The following is a 16,564-nucleotide window of genomic DNA, read 5'->3' on the forward strand; positions in this document are numbered from 1 at the left end:
AACAACACACTCTTTATGCACTGGTAGGCATTCTTGGTTTATGGTTGGGAGGCCTAAGAATTAGTTCCCCATATTTTGGGAGTTTCAGACAACCATATTTATTAAGTTTGAATTGGTTTTTAAGATCTGCTGCTGTTGATTCAAAAAAAAAGTGAAAGAAAAGTATAGTCTCTCACAGTAAGTGTGTTTTGTATGTACTGCAGTGAAGCGTAGCAGTTTTCTTTCCCCATATGATTCTTTTGTCCATCGCATGGTCTGCAATCTGACTGACATGAATGTGGTGACAGCTATTTCTTGTATTCTTTAAGAAACATTGGCAGATCTTTCAGATCTTGTAAAAATTGCAAGAATGAGAAGGGAGAACCCATAACTATATCCTCTATTTGTTTGAATATGACTAATATTGCTTGAAATTTGAAATGAGTGCAATTTTTTTATATATATAAAGAGGTATTGAACCCCCCCCCCCTTTCCTAGAAATAAAGATAGAGATATTTAGTTAATGGATTTCAGCTGACAGCCTGTATAGTTGGCGGGGAGGGAGGGATAAAGAAGATTAAAAAGTTTTATATTTTTGATAATGTGGAAGGGATAGGAATTTATGTTTACGAGTAATCTCTTTTGAATTTGTCGGTTCATCATCTGAAAGTATGTATGTAATGTGCAATCTCTGAACAAGATGTTTGCAAAATGTCTCCTGTTTGCTAGTGTCTGCAGTCTAAATATTTTCAATTTGTGTTCATAATCAGTATTCCACAATCCTGATATCATTTTTAACACACTCTCCACTATATAAGAATCACAACGGAAACCAGAAGACCAGACCTGTACATGATAGTGCAAGTGAGAGCTTTCAAGGCCTTGTAAAGAGGTAAAATGACATCCTTATCTTTACATGTGAATGTTCATTTCAGCATTGTAATTATCTTTTAAGTTGTTTGCAGTCTTTGCTACATGCCCTCTGAACTTCAGCTTGCTATCTACTAACAAACCAAGATCCCTAGCTTGATCACTTTCTTCTAGCCTAATCCTATCAATATAATACACCATTGGATATCTAACCATGCCAAAATGCATGACGTGACTCTACATTTACTGACATTGAACTGATATCCATTTTCCTATGTCCACAATTCCAGCCTATTGAAATCATTCTGCAAATACTGCATATCAGCTACATTCCTAATTATCCTACCTACCTTTACATCATCATCAGCAGCAAATAGCTGTAATGTCACCTGTAAAATCCTTCATAATGTTATTCATGTATGGAAGACTGAATCTTTGTGGTACACCACTGGTTACCTTAAATCTTGCAGACTCACATACCCAGTATACTACTTTTTGATATCTGTCAGTCAGCCATCCTCTTATCAATGCTAATATTTTATAATCCATATCCATATTCTCCAATTTATGTAAGAGTTTTCCATGTTTTAATCTGTCAAAAGCCTTAGCAAAATCCAAAAGTATCATGGTGTATACATTCCCCTTGTCTAGCTCAATGGTAGCATTATTATAGAATGTGAGCAAGTTGCTAAAGCATAACCTTCCCACAAACCCATGCTGTTCATTGCCAAGCAGAGATTCTCTCTCTCTCTTAATGCATTTCTGAATGTGAGCGCTAACCAACTTTTCCAAAATCTTCACCACCATTCCTGAGATAATGATTGTTTGATAGTTGGACACATTGCTCTTTGCTGCACCACCCATGTGAATGGGATTATACATTCTTTTCACTCTTGTTGGATTCTTCCCTGTTCTGAGACTCAAATTATATAGCCAGTTCAGCTTAACATTCTTTTAGCACCCATGCTGATATCCCATAAGTCCCTATTGCTGAACTGTTATTCAGGTTGTACAACAGCTCTAATACCTGTTCTTCATACACCTTCCTTCATCCAGTGAAGAGGTAGCAGTCAACTTAGTGTTGCATACATCAGGCTGATAGCTTTTAACAAAATGGGCACTCATCAGGTGAACAACCTCTTCTATATCTGTCACATTCATACCATCTGCATTCTGTAGAGTTTTTTTTTCCATATTCATTCTTTCTTTTATTTGCAGCATATTGATAGAATTCTTTTGGGGTTATCTTTAGCTTGCAGAGCCAGTATCTTTTCATTCTCCTACTTTGCTTTCCATACAAGAGTTGTGACTCTTCTGGCCTGCTGCTTATAATTTTCATAGAGGACATCATCCTTATGTACATGGTATTCCTTCCACATCATCCCTTTCTTAGAATCTCTTGCTTGATAGATTACACATCAATTTTATTCCTACCCTATTTATTCTTCGAACTCTTGGGACATATTCTGATATTTCAAAATTTAAGTATTTTTTAAATGCTTCCCATGCACTGTCGATATTCTTCCCATCCAGTAACCAATACCATTGCACTGAACTCAGGATACTCCTCAATTGGACATAATTTCCTGCTTTGTAGTTCAACATGTAACCTTTTTTTCAGTGAAACATTCATAAACTCAGCCACTTCCCAAGTGAATACTGCATGATCACTATTACTAACGAGAGGCAGAAGAGGTACGTCTTTTAACTGAAACACCCTCTCACACTATAATCAAATGTAACACTCTTTGAGCTGGAGTTCCTTCTGTCACATGCTGAGGAAGTTGTCTTGCAACAGCTCAGTAAATTCATTTTCATTCTTCTCATGAGATTGAATCTGAGACTCAAATTGCTACCCAATCAGTGTCTGATAATAATGCCCCCCCCCCCCATTATGATTACAAGATCTTTTCATGCTCATTGTCTTTATTTGGTAATGCATTTTTCCATCACTAGTAGCTGATCCACCAGGTCTGTAACAACACCCCACTATATATTTGATCTTGTTAATATCCACCTCACACCAGATTACTTCAAACTCACTGCCATATGAAAAAAAACTGTTACTATTATTATAATAGCTTTTGACACTATTTGACACTTTTTTGTGTCACAACTTTTGATACAAAAAAGGATAAAATCGTAGTGACTGTGAAAAGATCTGCTCCCATTAAATCGACGATAGTGATGAAGCAACGACAAGGTTTTATCAGTGATATGGAAAAGCTACTTGCATCATGGATAGAGGACCTGAACCAAAAGCACATACCCCCTTAGCACTGTGACCGCTAAGACACTAAGTCTCTTCAACATGATGAAGGAGAAAGCAAAACCTGATTATGACTATGAATTCAGCGCTTCTTCCGGTTGGTTCATAAGATTCAAGAAGCGTTTTGCGCTGCAAAATGTGAAAATGAATGGGAAACTGCAAGTGCTGCCAAGTTTGTGGAAAAATTGGATAAAATTATTATGGAGGAAAATTATTTGGCACTGCAAATATTTAATATGGATGAGATGTCGGAAAAAAATGTCCCAGTGGAATTCCTCCACAAAAAAGCTAAAATCTATACCTAGTTTCAAGGCTCTTAATGCCCATGTTATGGGTAATGTGGTTGGATATAAACTGAAACCATTTATGATTTCAGTTTATATCAGTCCATGGCACAGTGAGAATCCACAAATCTTCAGAAACATTAGGAAGCATAATCGTTATTATTATCGGAGCAATAAGAAGTCATGGATGACTCAAAAATTGTTTGAGGATGCCTTAGTCAACTGTTATGCGAGTGAAATAAAAAGCTATTGTTTGAAATAAAATGTAGAATTTAAAATTTTATTAATTGTAGATAATGCTCCAGGTCATCCGTCTTTTGATCTTCACCAAGTTCAAGGTCATGTTTTTCCCACTAAACACCACTTCATTGATCCAAACGATGGATCAGGAATTTCTGGCAGTTTTTAAGGCTTATTATCTAAGGAGAACTTTTTCACAAGCCATTTCTGCTACTGAAGTAAATGACCAGACTCTCATGTATTTCTGGAAAACATTCAATATTTATCATGCTATTAAAAATATTGATGTGACTTGGTATGAAGTAACCTCTCAATGACATATGCATGGCATATGGAAAAACACATTAAAAAGGTTTGTGCATGATTTTGGAAGTTTGTAATAGTGGGCCTAGCAAACAATATGAATCTCAAAGTGAATGATGACCACATAATTAAACTCATAGAAAGTTCCCCTGAAGAGTTGACCAATGAAGAATTAGTTGAACTGGAGGAACAACGTGTGGCAGAAGAACAAGAAAAGGAAAAGAGAAACAGGAGAGGTATTTAAACAATTAAAGTGAAAGATCTTGCATAAATGTCCTTTGCAGTTAGCGATGTTCTCAAAATGGCCGAAGACATGGACTCCAATGTTGAATACTACTTAATAATAGAAACGAAAGTACATGATGCATTTGCTTGCTATGATGAAAAGAAGAAGAGGAATAAGCAAAGCGCATTGAACATTTTCATCAAAAAAAAACAAAGGTTACACCAGAAGAGCCACAGCCTGATCGTTCACACAGATAAGGTAATGAAGATGTGATTGTGGAGGAAGATTTGGGTGATTATTCTCCTGTTTGACAGTGGCGGTAACACACACAGTACAGTTTGATAATAAGGTTTAAAAATTAAAATGACAGTATACTTATTACGGAAAGTCCCTAACCCCTATAACTCTGTTGATTTAATGTATCGACTTACTTAATTAGAAGAAACACACGTATAAACCACAGTGAAAATTATTTAATTGTAAATATTTCATCCTAAGTATCTTAGGACATCATCAGTACAGTATTTAAACAAAAATTAGGAATAACATACAGTTAGGGCGCATGATTACAATAGAATCTCATGAAAAACGTGCATAACTTGATAAAGTAGTACAAAAAAAAAAAAAAAAAAAACGTAAATTATTTAACACAGTTTTGTATGATAATTTCCCATACTTTAGGAATAGTAAGAACGTCGTTGCGGTTTAGGTTTGGTCTGTTTAGTACGGCTTCAGAACTTTCTTTGTATAAACGTTCATGTTTAAATAAAGATCTATGTAAAAGTTTAGCCTTTTCCCAATGGATCCTATGGTTTGGATTTTCAATTCCATGTTGAGAGGGCCAGATTTCTGCGGTTTAAGAAGACGAATGTGGTCTCGATGTTCCAAGATGCGTTTCTGAACAGACCTACCTGTCTGTCCAAAGTAAGATAATTTGCATGAGCATGGAATCTCATAAACACCAGGTAACATCAAGGGTGAGAATTTGTCCTTAGGAGAAGGTAATAAGTTGTAAATTTGGTTGATAGGTTTGTAAGTAGTGGCAAAATTGTATTTCATAATTTTAGAAAGACGTTCTGAGATGCCTTTAACGTAAGGTATGGGAATCCTTGGTTTGATGTATGCAGAAGTGACTGATGATTTTTTGAGTTGTTTTGGGATTATATCCATTTAGGATGGCTGTATTTTTGATAACTTCTAATTCCTGGTTTAAAGATTCTTCAGAGGAGCAGAATTTCTGTGCTCTGGAAACTAGTGATTTAATAATGCCAGATTTCTGAGATGGATGATGAGCAGAAGAATTGTGAATGTAGCGACCTGAGAATGTAGGCTTGCGAAAGACGGAAGTGGCGATGGAACCGTCTTCTTTTCTTTTGATGTGTAAATCCAAAAAAGAGATACCCTGTGGAGATTCTTTTTCTAACGTAAAGTTGATGCGATGATGAAGAAGGTTAATTTTATCTATTTATTAATTCTTCTGCTCATCATCCATCTCAGAAATCTGGCATTATTAAATCACTAGTTTCCAGAGCGCACAAATTCTGCTCCTCTGAAGAATCTTTAAACCAGGAATTAGAAGTTATCAAAAATAAAGCCATCCTAAATGGATATAATCCCAAAACAACTCAAAAAATCATCAGTCACTTCTGCATACATCAAACCAGACAGGAAGAATTACATAGGATTCCCATACCTTACGTTAAAGGCATCTCAGAACGTCTTTCTAAAATTATGAAGAAATACAATTTTGCCACTACTTACAAACCTATCAACCAAATTTACAACTTATTACCTTCTCCTAAGGACAAATTCTCACCCTTGATGTTACCTGGTGTTTATGAGATTCCATGCTCATGCAAATTATCTTAATCTGGATAGACAGGTAGGTCTGTTCAGAAACACATCTCGGAACATCAAGACCACATTCGTCTTCTTAAACCGCAGAAATCTGGCCTCTCTCAACACGGAATTGAAAATCCAAACCATAGGATCCATTGGGAAAAGGCTAAACTTTTACATAGATCTATATTTAAACATGAAAGTTTATAGAAAGAAAGTTCTGAAGCCCTACTACACAGACCAAACCTAAACCGCAACGACGTTCTTACTATTCCTAAAGTATGGGAAATTATCATACAAAACTGTGTTAAATAATTAACGTTTTTTTTTTTTTTACTACTTTAGCACGTTATGCGCATTTTTATGAGATTCTATTGTAATCATGCGCCCTAACTGTATGTTATTCCTAATTTTTGTTTAAATACTGTACTGATGATGTCCTAAGATACTTAGGATGAAATATTTACAATTAAATAATTTTCACTGTGGTTTATACATGTGTTTCTTCTAATTATGAACGCACCACAGGTTTCTTTATTTAAAAAAGTATCGACTTACGTCCTGCCGGATGGAATGGAACTCGGACATAAGTCAAGGGATGACTGTATTAGTGTTTCCCATATTTTGGGAAGTTTTATGCAACCATATTTATTTAAATTATGCTGATTTTTAAGAGCAGCAGATTCTAAAAACAGTCTTTCTTGTAAATTTACTGTGATGGAGCATGATACGAGGGTGGTCTGAGATGTTCTTACCCTCGACCACAGATGGCAACACTATCGGCAAGATTTATTTTTCTAAGTTGCTACATCTAATAAGCATCCATTTCTGTCATAAGCATCCATTTTAAATTGCAAATCATTCTATCAAACAGTTTATTTTATACAGCTGTCTGAAGCAAAAGTGTTGTTTTGTATCCCTTGAAATGGATAAAATTGAGTATCGTGCAGTTATAAAAATTTTTTTAAAGGAAGGTTTAATGCCAAAAGAAATTCATTCGAAGTTCATAAAAGTTTATGGGCACTCTTCTCCTTCATTTTCAACAATTAAGAAATGGGCTGCCAAGTATAAACGTGGCTGTACCATCCTTGAAGATGATCCACATGAAGGACTTCCAAAAAGTGTAACAACAGAAATCATTGATCAAGTGCACGATGTGATATTGGATGGCAAGTCAAAGCGCGTGAAATTGCTGGGACTATAGGCATTTCAAAATAACATGTAGAATACATTTTGCATGAAGAATTGTATATGAAAAAGCTTTGCGCAAGATGGGTGCCACACTTACTCACAGAAGAGTAAGCGTGGCACCCATCTTATTCCGATCTTTTAACCAGATCGGAATAATATTCGACGAAAAAATCTGCGAGAAAAGACCCGGTTTGCAGAAGAAAAAAATCATCTATCATCAGGACAATGCACCTGCACACAAAAGTGTTTGGGGAATGGAAAAATTAAGGAATCTGCGCTATGAATTGTTGGAACTTCCACTCTATTCTCCAGATTTGGTTCTCTCTGACTTCTATTTCTTTAAAAAACTAAAACTCTTCCTCGCTGGTCAGTGTTTTTCTTTGAATCAAGAGGTTATTGCAGCTGTAGAGAGGCATTTTGCAGATATTACTGAGAACCACTACAGGGATGGGATAATGGTGCTGGAGCATCGCTGAATAAATGTATTAGTCTTAAGGGAGATTATGAAAGTTTATTTTCCAGTTGGTTAGACTATAATAAATTTAGTTTAATCCTTTATCCAAGTGTTAACAAACAAAGTTTGAGCCTGAAGATACTTCAAGACTGAGGCAACTTGTAGCAAAGGTGGACCAAGTTCTCATCACTCCTGTCTCAGTATCTCCCATAATGCAAAGCACATTTCCTTGCAGATATGCATTAAGGGAAGGGCCACTACCCAGTCCGGTTTCGACCTTTATTGAAGTCTCGTCAGTGGGAGCCAGACCCAGAACTGGAGATACCAAGGCAGATATGATGTAAGCAATAGAGGAAAATAAACTTTCAGCATCTTTCTCTGAATCCAGAGTCATTTAATTATAAGGTGGTAAACCTTTTGGCAACTCGTATATAAGTAAAGATGATCTCTCCGTTGCTTCTGTCTTGGTTATCTCCATTTCTGGTCCTGGCTCCCACTGACGAGACCTCAATAAAGGTCAAAACTGGGTCTTGATAGTGGCCCTCCCCTTAATGCATAGCATTATACATATCTGCAAAGAGATGTGCTTTGCATTATGGGAGATACTGAGACAGGAGTGATGGGAGCTTGGTCCACCTTTGCTACGAGTTGCCTCAGTCTTGAGGGTATCTTCAGGCACAAAACTTTGTTTGCTAACACTGGATAAAGGATTAAACTAAATTTAGGGAGATTATTGTGAAAAATAGAAATAGTTTTGAAATTATAAATCCGTTTTCTCGTTGTTAGTCCAAGAACTTTTCAGATCACCCTCATAGTCTTTTTTCAGTTGATTCTTTGAGCTGTATCCAAAGCATGGTCTGCAATGCTAGATTAACTGTAGTCATAACTGCAGATGCAGTTTTTATGTTTTTCCATTCAGGTGATAGCTGATCTTCCTGTCATTTCACCGTGGGCCAGGAATACTGAAAAATTTTTTTCATGTGGTTTTTTTAATTGAAAGCGAGTTAGCCAATCTCATGTTGAGGTAGCAGAATTTTTTTATTCCTTGAAACTCCAGTTTTTCATCCTGCATACAGGCAAATTGGCTAACAAGATGCACAAAATTTATAGAAACAAAATAGTAGTGCTCTTGGTGGTTTTTGTGGGCAGTAGATGCCATTGATGGTAGCAGTTTTGTCGTTTTGTGTATTCAGAGAATTCTGTTGTAGTGGAGATGGTGAGATGTGAGTAGTAGAGTGCCCTCTCATTATGAGTCTTTGGACTCCTTGGAGGTGGCATGATAAATAATCGACTAATGTGATGCCTAATGGATGGTAAAAAAAAAAAAAAAGCTCCTTTGAACAATAAAGCTTAGCTTTTATTTATTTATTTATTATCTCATAATCTAATGCTTTTATTGTGGCAACTTATATTTTGCAGAGAATGCCATACTGATAATACTCTCTAAGGTACACTTCTATCAGTTGACTTTACTTCATTATTCTTAATTTGATCAAATCCTTACTTAAAGAAGCCATTCAAATAAAAAAGAAAAAGGAAATGTTATAAAGATGTTAAATACATTAATCACAGCTTTTGTTCTGTTCATCTGCCCATTCTGAAGTGCATGTTTAATCTCATATATGATTCTAGTTCCTTGCGGCTAATATTTATCATGCAATCTACAAACAAGAATTAGGTAGTCTGATAGACATACTTAGGTGTTGAACGTTATTCATAATTTATTTTAACGGTATTACAACACCAAAATGAATTAAATCATACAAAAAATAAATTTGTTAACTGGCTTGTATTTCACTGGATTTCAAACCAGCTTTTTCAGAGCACACACAACAGCATGTTATAGTTTTACATGTGACAATGAGTAAGTGAAACAATTTTTGCTAGTCCTGCCATGCCATAATTGTAGCAGATGTATTATGGTAAGCCAGGATGCAGTACAGTGGAAGACTGTGCTTTGAACACTCGAGATAAAAGAAAACCAATGTGTTATTTAGAAGTTGTTGCAGGTTAGAAAGATTATTTTTAGAGTCAGCCATGGCTATGAAGCATTCTCCTAACTTGAACAAGTATGGTTGCATTAGTTTGCCAAAAATTTGGGAGACTGTAATATACTGAAATATTACAGCTAACATAGCTGTAATATTTCTTCATTTTTTACATTAGAGGGTGCCAAATTAGCACTTTAGATCTTTTGTGCATTGCAATTTGAATTGTTTCACTTATTCATTGTCTCATGTAAAACTGTAATATGCTGTTATGTGCTCTGAAGATATGGGTTTGAAATCCAGCAAATTATAAGCCAGTTAAATATCTTTTTTGTATAATTTAGTTCTTTGGTGTTACAATATTACAAATAATTTGTAAAATATTACAAATTATACTAAATTGTAATATTTTTTTATTACAATTTAGTATAATTTTTGTTTGTATTATCATTAAAATAAGTCGCAAAGAATTACATAGCAATCAGTCACAAAGATGCATGTTACATAATGAACATTATGTCCATTTTTGAAGTCCTATTTTTGTTACCTTGTTTTGTATTTAAAATATAGCAAAAGAAGTGTTCTCTGCCAGGTTAGCATGAAAACAACCCAGAAGAAGACCAAGAAATAGGTGGATTGATACGGTACAAAGTGCCTTAGGTGATAGAAATATAAGATCTGATAATATTGGAGTCTTGACAAGTAATTGTAGATAGGAAGTTATTAATGATGTAAATTTTTCATGTAATACTATCATATCCTGTACACCCTTGAGGGTACAAATCAGGAATTTGATGATGAAATATTATGTGAAATTCAATTACCTTATTACCAATTGTGGCTTTGAATAATATTACTAGTGATCAGTGCTATGAATTAATACACATTTATTTATAAATGGCTTAAGTGTGTGATATTTTGTATAAATAACAATTGCTTTAATATTTTGAATGTGGTGTTTTTTTATTGTATTTGTGATAACTGTAAATTGTATTTTTTTTTTTTAATTGACATTATTATTTATAATTTAGCTTTTGGACAGTGCCCATATACAGCCATCTTATAAAGCTACAGCTGATTCTCAGCACATGGATGGTTTGGCAGTTGATCCCAATGGCAGCATTATTTGGTCTAGTGAAAGTGATGTACATGATGAAAATGCTGTTGACGTAGCACCTACTGGTATTACCTGTGAACCAACAAGAGCATCAAGTGTTGTTGCCACTAAGTATCTTCATGTTTTATCACCACTAGTTACACTTTGTAAGCTAATTGCCAAAGGAAGTTACATACCTACACTTATTATCATGATGGTAATTTATGAATTGATTTTTCAAATTTCTGTTTGTACAATTTTTTGTTAACTGTTCAACTTAATAGAAACTGTTTTAAGTTTTAAAAATGAAGCTTGGTTTGACATTACTGTTGTTAAATATTGTCGTGTGGTCTGCACCATTGTTATGCCGTTACTTTTTCTTTAATAATTTACTTTATGAATTTTCCTCTCTACAATAACTACGAGACTTACAAAATTTCCTTGACTCTAATATCTGTATCACTTCTTACGTGTTCATTCTATAAGGAAAGTAAATTCTATATCTCTAGCCTATTCCTAATTTTACTCGTGCTTACCCTGACTGTTAAAGGTTATTTCTTGCTAAAAGAAACGAATCCTGTAATTTCTTTCTGGAGCTGTCTCCTCTTCAGATATTGACAAATTTATTTTTTAAAGCTGCGCCAGCCAATATCTTAGAATAGAGGGGACTCTTATTCAGGGAGACTTTTCCAGACTCTTGGTGCACATAGTGAATAAATTTAGTGCTTATACTCATAAATCAAACGCTTTACTGTGGCTAAGTAAATTCTGGTTTGCAGTCGTAACCTCTATAACAACATGTTATACCTTTCTTTCAATTCCTCCCTCTATGGTTCAGATTAATGAGTGGTAGTTTTGGTTCATATCGCAGGCAAAACTCAGGTATAAAAGAAAAAACATATTTATTGGAATCAAAGGACATAATATACACTTAGACCAATCTCACTTTCAGTTAGTTCAATGACATGCTAAATCAAACTTTATCAAACTGATTAATACTCTAATGCATGAACAATAAATCCTTCAATTTAGTTAAGAGATTTAACACACATAATATACACATTATACACTTCTACTCAATTTTCCACCTACTATATTAGTCTTGCATATTAAACTAGTCACAATCATCTATAATCATTCCTAACAATTTGTCTTATGGCCATTAGCCACTGCTAAATAATCACTTAAAGTTCTCAAATACTGTCCATACTCAATTAATACACTACAATGATCTTTCCCAATTTTACGACTGGGCAATTATACTACAAAATCTGTACTTTACCATTTCTTGGGAGGGGCATGATCTCCAGGTCCGTCTGCACTGTCCTTCTTTGTTTGAATTATCTTTCGATACTTCCATGAGCCTGCGTCCACGTGGTGAGTCATTATGGTCATCAGATTAAACTATGCTCTGCACCTGGCGTTTTTCCCTTGTCTATTCTCGATCTGTTTCGGGCCATCCTTGTTTCTAGCTGCTGGTTCATAATATACATCCGCGATGTTATTCCGTTGGAACTTTCAGCGAAGGCAGCATATGCTGACATCTCATGCTTTAGTACCGACAGAAATTCAGACATCATAGGGATAAGCACATCGTCCGATGTCATACTATCGCCAAGAAACACTGTCAGGAACTTCCGGTCCACGGGAGAAGTCGAATCATCATCCAAGAGACGAGAAAAAAGACTTGAGAAAGGGGTGCAAACCCTTTTTATTCTCCCTTCATTTCTCCCCTTTTTAACACCCTGTTAATAGCCGTGGTAGTGCCCTCTTACTTTCCTTTCTGCGATCTTTTCCCATCCGCGACAACTTCGGCACATCGCGAGATCATAGCAGCATCTTCCGGGAAACGAATGTGCGTCGCTTTCCGATATTGCCTATGCCTCAGGCCCGCCCGTGACCCTTGGACTAATGTTTACATCTAATTTACCCATTCATTGTATACATGGTGCATTTCATATAATACTAATTTATACACGAAGTTCTTTACATGGTATTACAATTCTACTAAAAGGAGGTAATTCTGTTCTTATTTACAGTTAGTACTTTATTTCTTCTGCTCGAGTACAAGTTTTTTCTCTCAGCTGATTTTTCTGACTTGTTAAATCCTGAATGGATTGTTTCTTTCATAAAGTGCTTCATTCAGGATGTAACAAAGGAGGTTTCCCCCTTTCTAGAAAAAAAAAATTTCAAGAAAATTTCTTTTTAGATGTCCCTCAATCCTCTGGGAGTTACCTTTCCTTTTTGCTTGATTTTTTTTTTTTTTGACTTATGATTAGATAAGAAGGCGGGCTTTGCATCCTTTCTAACTGCCTCTCCTATTCCTTTTACTGCCTCTCCTACCTTTCTAACTGCCTCTCCTATTCTTTCTAACTTGTGCTATGCAGATCGCCCTGTCCTTCTCTGTTATATTCACTTGTTATCTTTTAATCTCTTGTGATAGTTTGCTGCGTAGCAGAATAAGGAGTTGGAAATCACTCCATCTACCAATTTTTCTCAGTTCCACAATATAACCAAAAAACGTTAACACATCATCTGATTCCTTTCCAGAGAACTGGGGGAATACTTGCTGTGGGTTAATCGTACGAAAACATTCAGTGTCGTTCATCTCAGAACTAGTTGGGACAGACATACTTGTGCTAGAGCTTACCCTGAAATATAAGATTCTTTTCTCAAAATTTCTACTATTTCCAACAAATTTCTGATTGCCTGATATGAACCAAAGACCAACTCACTGTGATAGGTCAATTTACTTAATTTTTCGGAACCTAATCACATCCTGCTGGCTGCTGCGCCATATTATATCGATGGTTCTATATGATTTATGCTTAATTAGTTGTTTACTTAAATCTATCCTTTCTTACCTAAAACCTTATACAATTGAAATCCTATTGTTATATATTTTCTTTTTGTTAGTTATTTTTAACTAACGGCTTTAACGGCTGCTCTATTGTTATATATTTTCTTTTTGTTAGTTATTTTTTCTTCTCTTACTTTAATCTTATTCTTATATCTAGGATTGTTTCCTCTTCGGATACTGGCGAATTTATATTTTGCTGCGCCACCCAGTATCCTATAGTAGAAAAGATCCTTACTCAGGAAGACAATACTAGATTCTTAGCTTTCTTACACAATATCTTATTTAAACTGCTGTATAGATTCAGATTATTGCAGTCGTGACCTAAATCTATATTTATATTCACTCTCTAAATCCTTCCCGCCAAAATAGGTTCTGTTTTTATAAGTCGTAATTTGGAATCATAATCAGGCATGACTCAGGTTCAGATAAATATGACATCTTTATTGGAATATCTAAAATGCAATACAAAATTAATACACTCAATTATGCTCAATACTAAATAAAACTCAAACTAAGAGATTAACACATTCTAAACTAAGATGAAAAGCCAAAAGGCTATTTTTTTCTGGCGAAGTTGATATAAGTTAAGGGGATAAAAAATCCCTTATTGTTTTTCAGCCAGTAAGCGAAACTAAGATCGAACACTACGATCTGTAACGTTTCATGCCGACGAACTGTCAGCGTATCCAAGCGTAAGTGACCACTTGGTAGTGCCACACCACGGCAACTCGTTGCAAAGGTGAAGCAAGCTTCCTCACTGTTCTTGATATTTTCTCATAATGTAAAACACAGCTCTTAAGAGATGTAGTACTGTTTTACATTATGAGGGGAGGTCACTACCCAGACCGGTTTCAACCTTTTTTTGAGGTCTCATCAGTGAGTAGCTAGACCTAGTTAATATCAGAGTTTAAGTGAAGAAAACTTACATACTTTTGCTATACGATTGACCGAAAGGTGTGTCACTATATTACTGTGTCACTATATCTCTTAAGAGCTGTGTTTTACATTATGAGAAAATATCAAGAACAGTGAGGAAGCTTGCTTCACCTTTGCAACGAGTTGCCGTGGTGTGGCACTACCAAGTGGTCACTTACGCTTGGATACGCTGACAGTTCGTCAGCATGAAACGTTACAGATTGTAGTGTTCGATCTTAGTTTCGCTTACTGGCTGAAAAACAATTAGGGATTTTTTATCCCCTTAACTTACATTCTAAACTAATTAAATCTTATAAGGCATGCTAAACACAGTAACTGCACATTGGGATATAGATAGCAAATGATATGAAGTTAAGCTAAATTCCTTTCAGTAGTATTACTCGTAAGAGAAAACTAACAAACATTATAATGTTACTGAGATACTAAATTCTACTATTCTTATCGCATCAAGTTAATCCTATCACATAACAAAATTACAAAAGATCTCTTCCAAACAATTCTTCTTACTCTCAAAGGAGATTAACTTTCTAAATAGAGACTGTCCACAGAGTTCTTTAGAATATAGTTCTTAATTTCACATTTGTAAATAATCTCTCTTCTAATGAACTTTCACACAAAATTAGAGTAATTGCACCTTACTGAGCCTTTTCTGCATCGTTCTGCACCATGTGTATGTCTGGATACTTCTCATCTATTGGCTGTCCATACGCCAACGTAGGGGTTACGCTATCTTCATTCCTTCTGCCGAAAACACACTCAAATCGGGACCCTTTTCAGGAAAAACTCGAAGGGACTTTTCATCGAACGGCTTGATTCTGCTAGGACTGGAATTTTTACCTTCAGCTTTGCATAGAATCCTACTTCATTTTAAGAACGCTCGCAGTCCAACATCTTATCACAGACTTCACCCCCCCACCTTACACGAAACTGCCTGCTAACTTCCGAACCTCCAAAACAGGAAAATGTTACGACCAGAGAGAGAGCGTTGCGATACGGACTCAACCCCTTGTATCCTTCTATAGAGTGCCCTCTTTTCTCAGTCCCCTTTTTGCACACGGCCCTTATCTTTTCACCCCTTTAGGTTCATCCTTCGTTTTTACAACGCTATTATACTTGAATTCACAGAATACATGGCAACGTAATTTTCCAAGTAAGCTATAGCCGCTAGCGTTACGCTGTACACATGTAGCTTTATGCCTTCCAGGAATTATTACTTGGCAACTTTTTAGATGACTCACAGTAAATTTTACATAGCTTAAGTGAGGCTTAAATTTAAATCAGATTATCTCTCTTTTTAGACATACTTAAAAATGAAATCTTAATATAATCACATCAGCTTAAATATAAGGCACTTTGAAATAAAAAAATACAAATTTAACATAAAGTGAGGAAGTTTCACTTTTAATTACAACTGATGTGCAGGTATTTTTCTTTGCCAGCAAGTTTTATATGTTAGACTCTAAATGAATGATTTCTTTCTAAGATTCCTTCATTTAGGATCTAACAATGTCACCATAATTAAAATCTCCTATAATAATCACTAACCCTTCATGCACTAATTTGCTGATGCATGAATTCAATATCACCCCCCCCCCCCCCTGGCCTATAGCAGCAACCAACTGTATATTTGGTTGCATTGGTTACTATTTCACACCAGACCGCCTCAAATGAACTATCATTAACATGTCTATCCTCCTGATATACTACTTTCTTTGTCTGCCACTCATCAGCTATCATCAACAGTACCCCCCCCCCCCCTTCTATCTTCTCTATCCACCCTGAAAATGCTGTACTCATCACATTTAATTCCAGTAACCACATCTTCTGCTTCTTACACTCAACCTTTTCAATTTTAGTTTCCCTGCCCAGTTACTTCAACTTGTTCAGAAAATAGTAACTTTTTCAATCGCTTATGCCCTTCCATCTTCAGATGCAACCCATCTCTTGCATACAGCTGTCTTTTGCCTTAAAACACACTCCAAACATCAACAAATTCCAGACCTCTTTTTTTTTGTGCATTCTTGCAATC

General features: G+C 35.6%; 1 protein-coding gene across 3 annotated transcripts in view; it reads left to right on the forward strand.

Moving 5' to 3' along the window:
* The window catches only part of Piezo (piezo type mechanosensitive ion channel component), a 1,325,935-nt gene that overhangs the window by 301,989 nt on the left and 1,007,382 nt on the right, over positions 1-16,564 (forward strand). For all 3 annotated transcript variants that reach the window (XM_090398322.1, XM_090398324.1, XM_090398323.1), the window contains one exon: positions 10,675-10,956. In XM_090398322.1, coding sequence (XP_090254448.1) covers positions 10,675-10,956 — 282 coding nt within the window. The remainder of the gene's footprint in view (positions 1-10,674; positions 10,957-16,564) is intronic.

Source organism: Typopeltis vanoorti, chromosome 9, assembly GCF_054136105.1.
Source record: "Typopeltis vanoorti isolate ZY-2024b chromosome 9, IOZ_Tvanoo_1.0, whole genome shotgun sequence".
NCBI classification, from domain to species: Eukaryota; Metazoa; Arthropoda; class Arachnida; order Uropygi; family Thelyphonidae; genus Typopeltis; species Typopeltis vanoorti.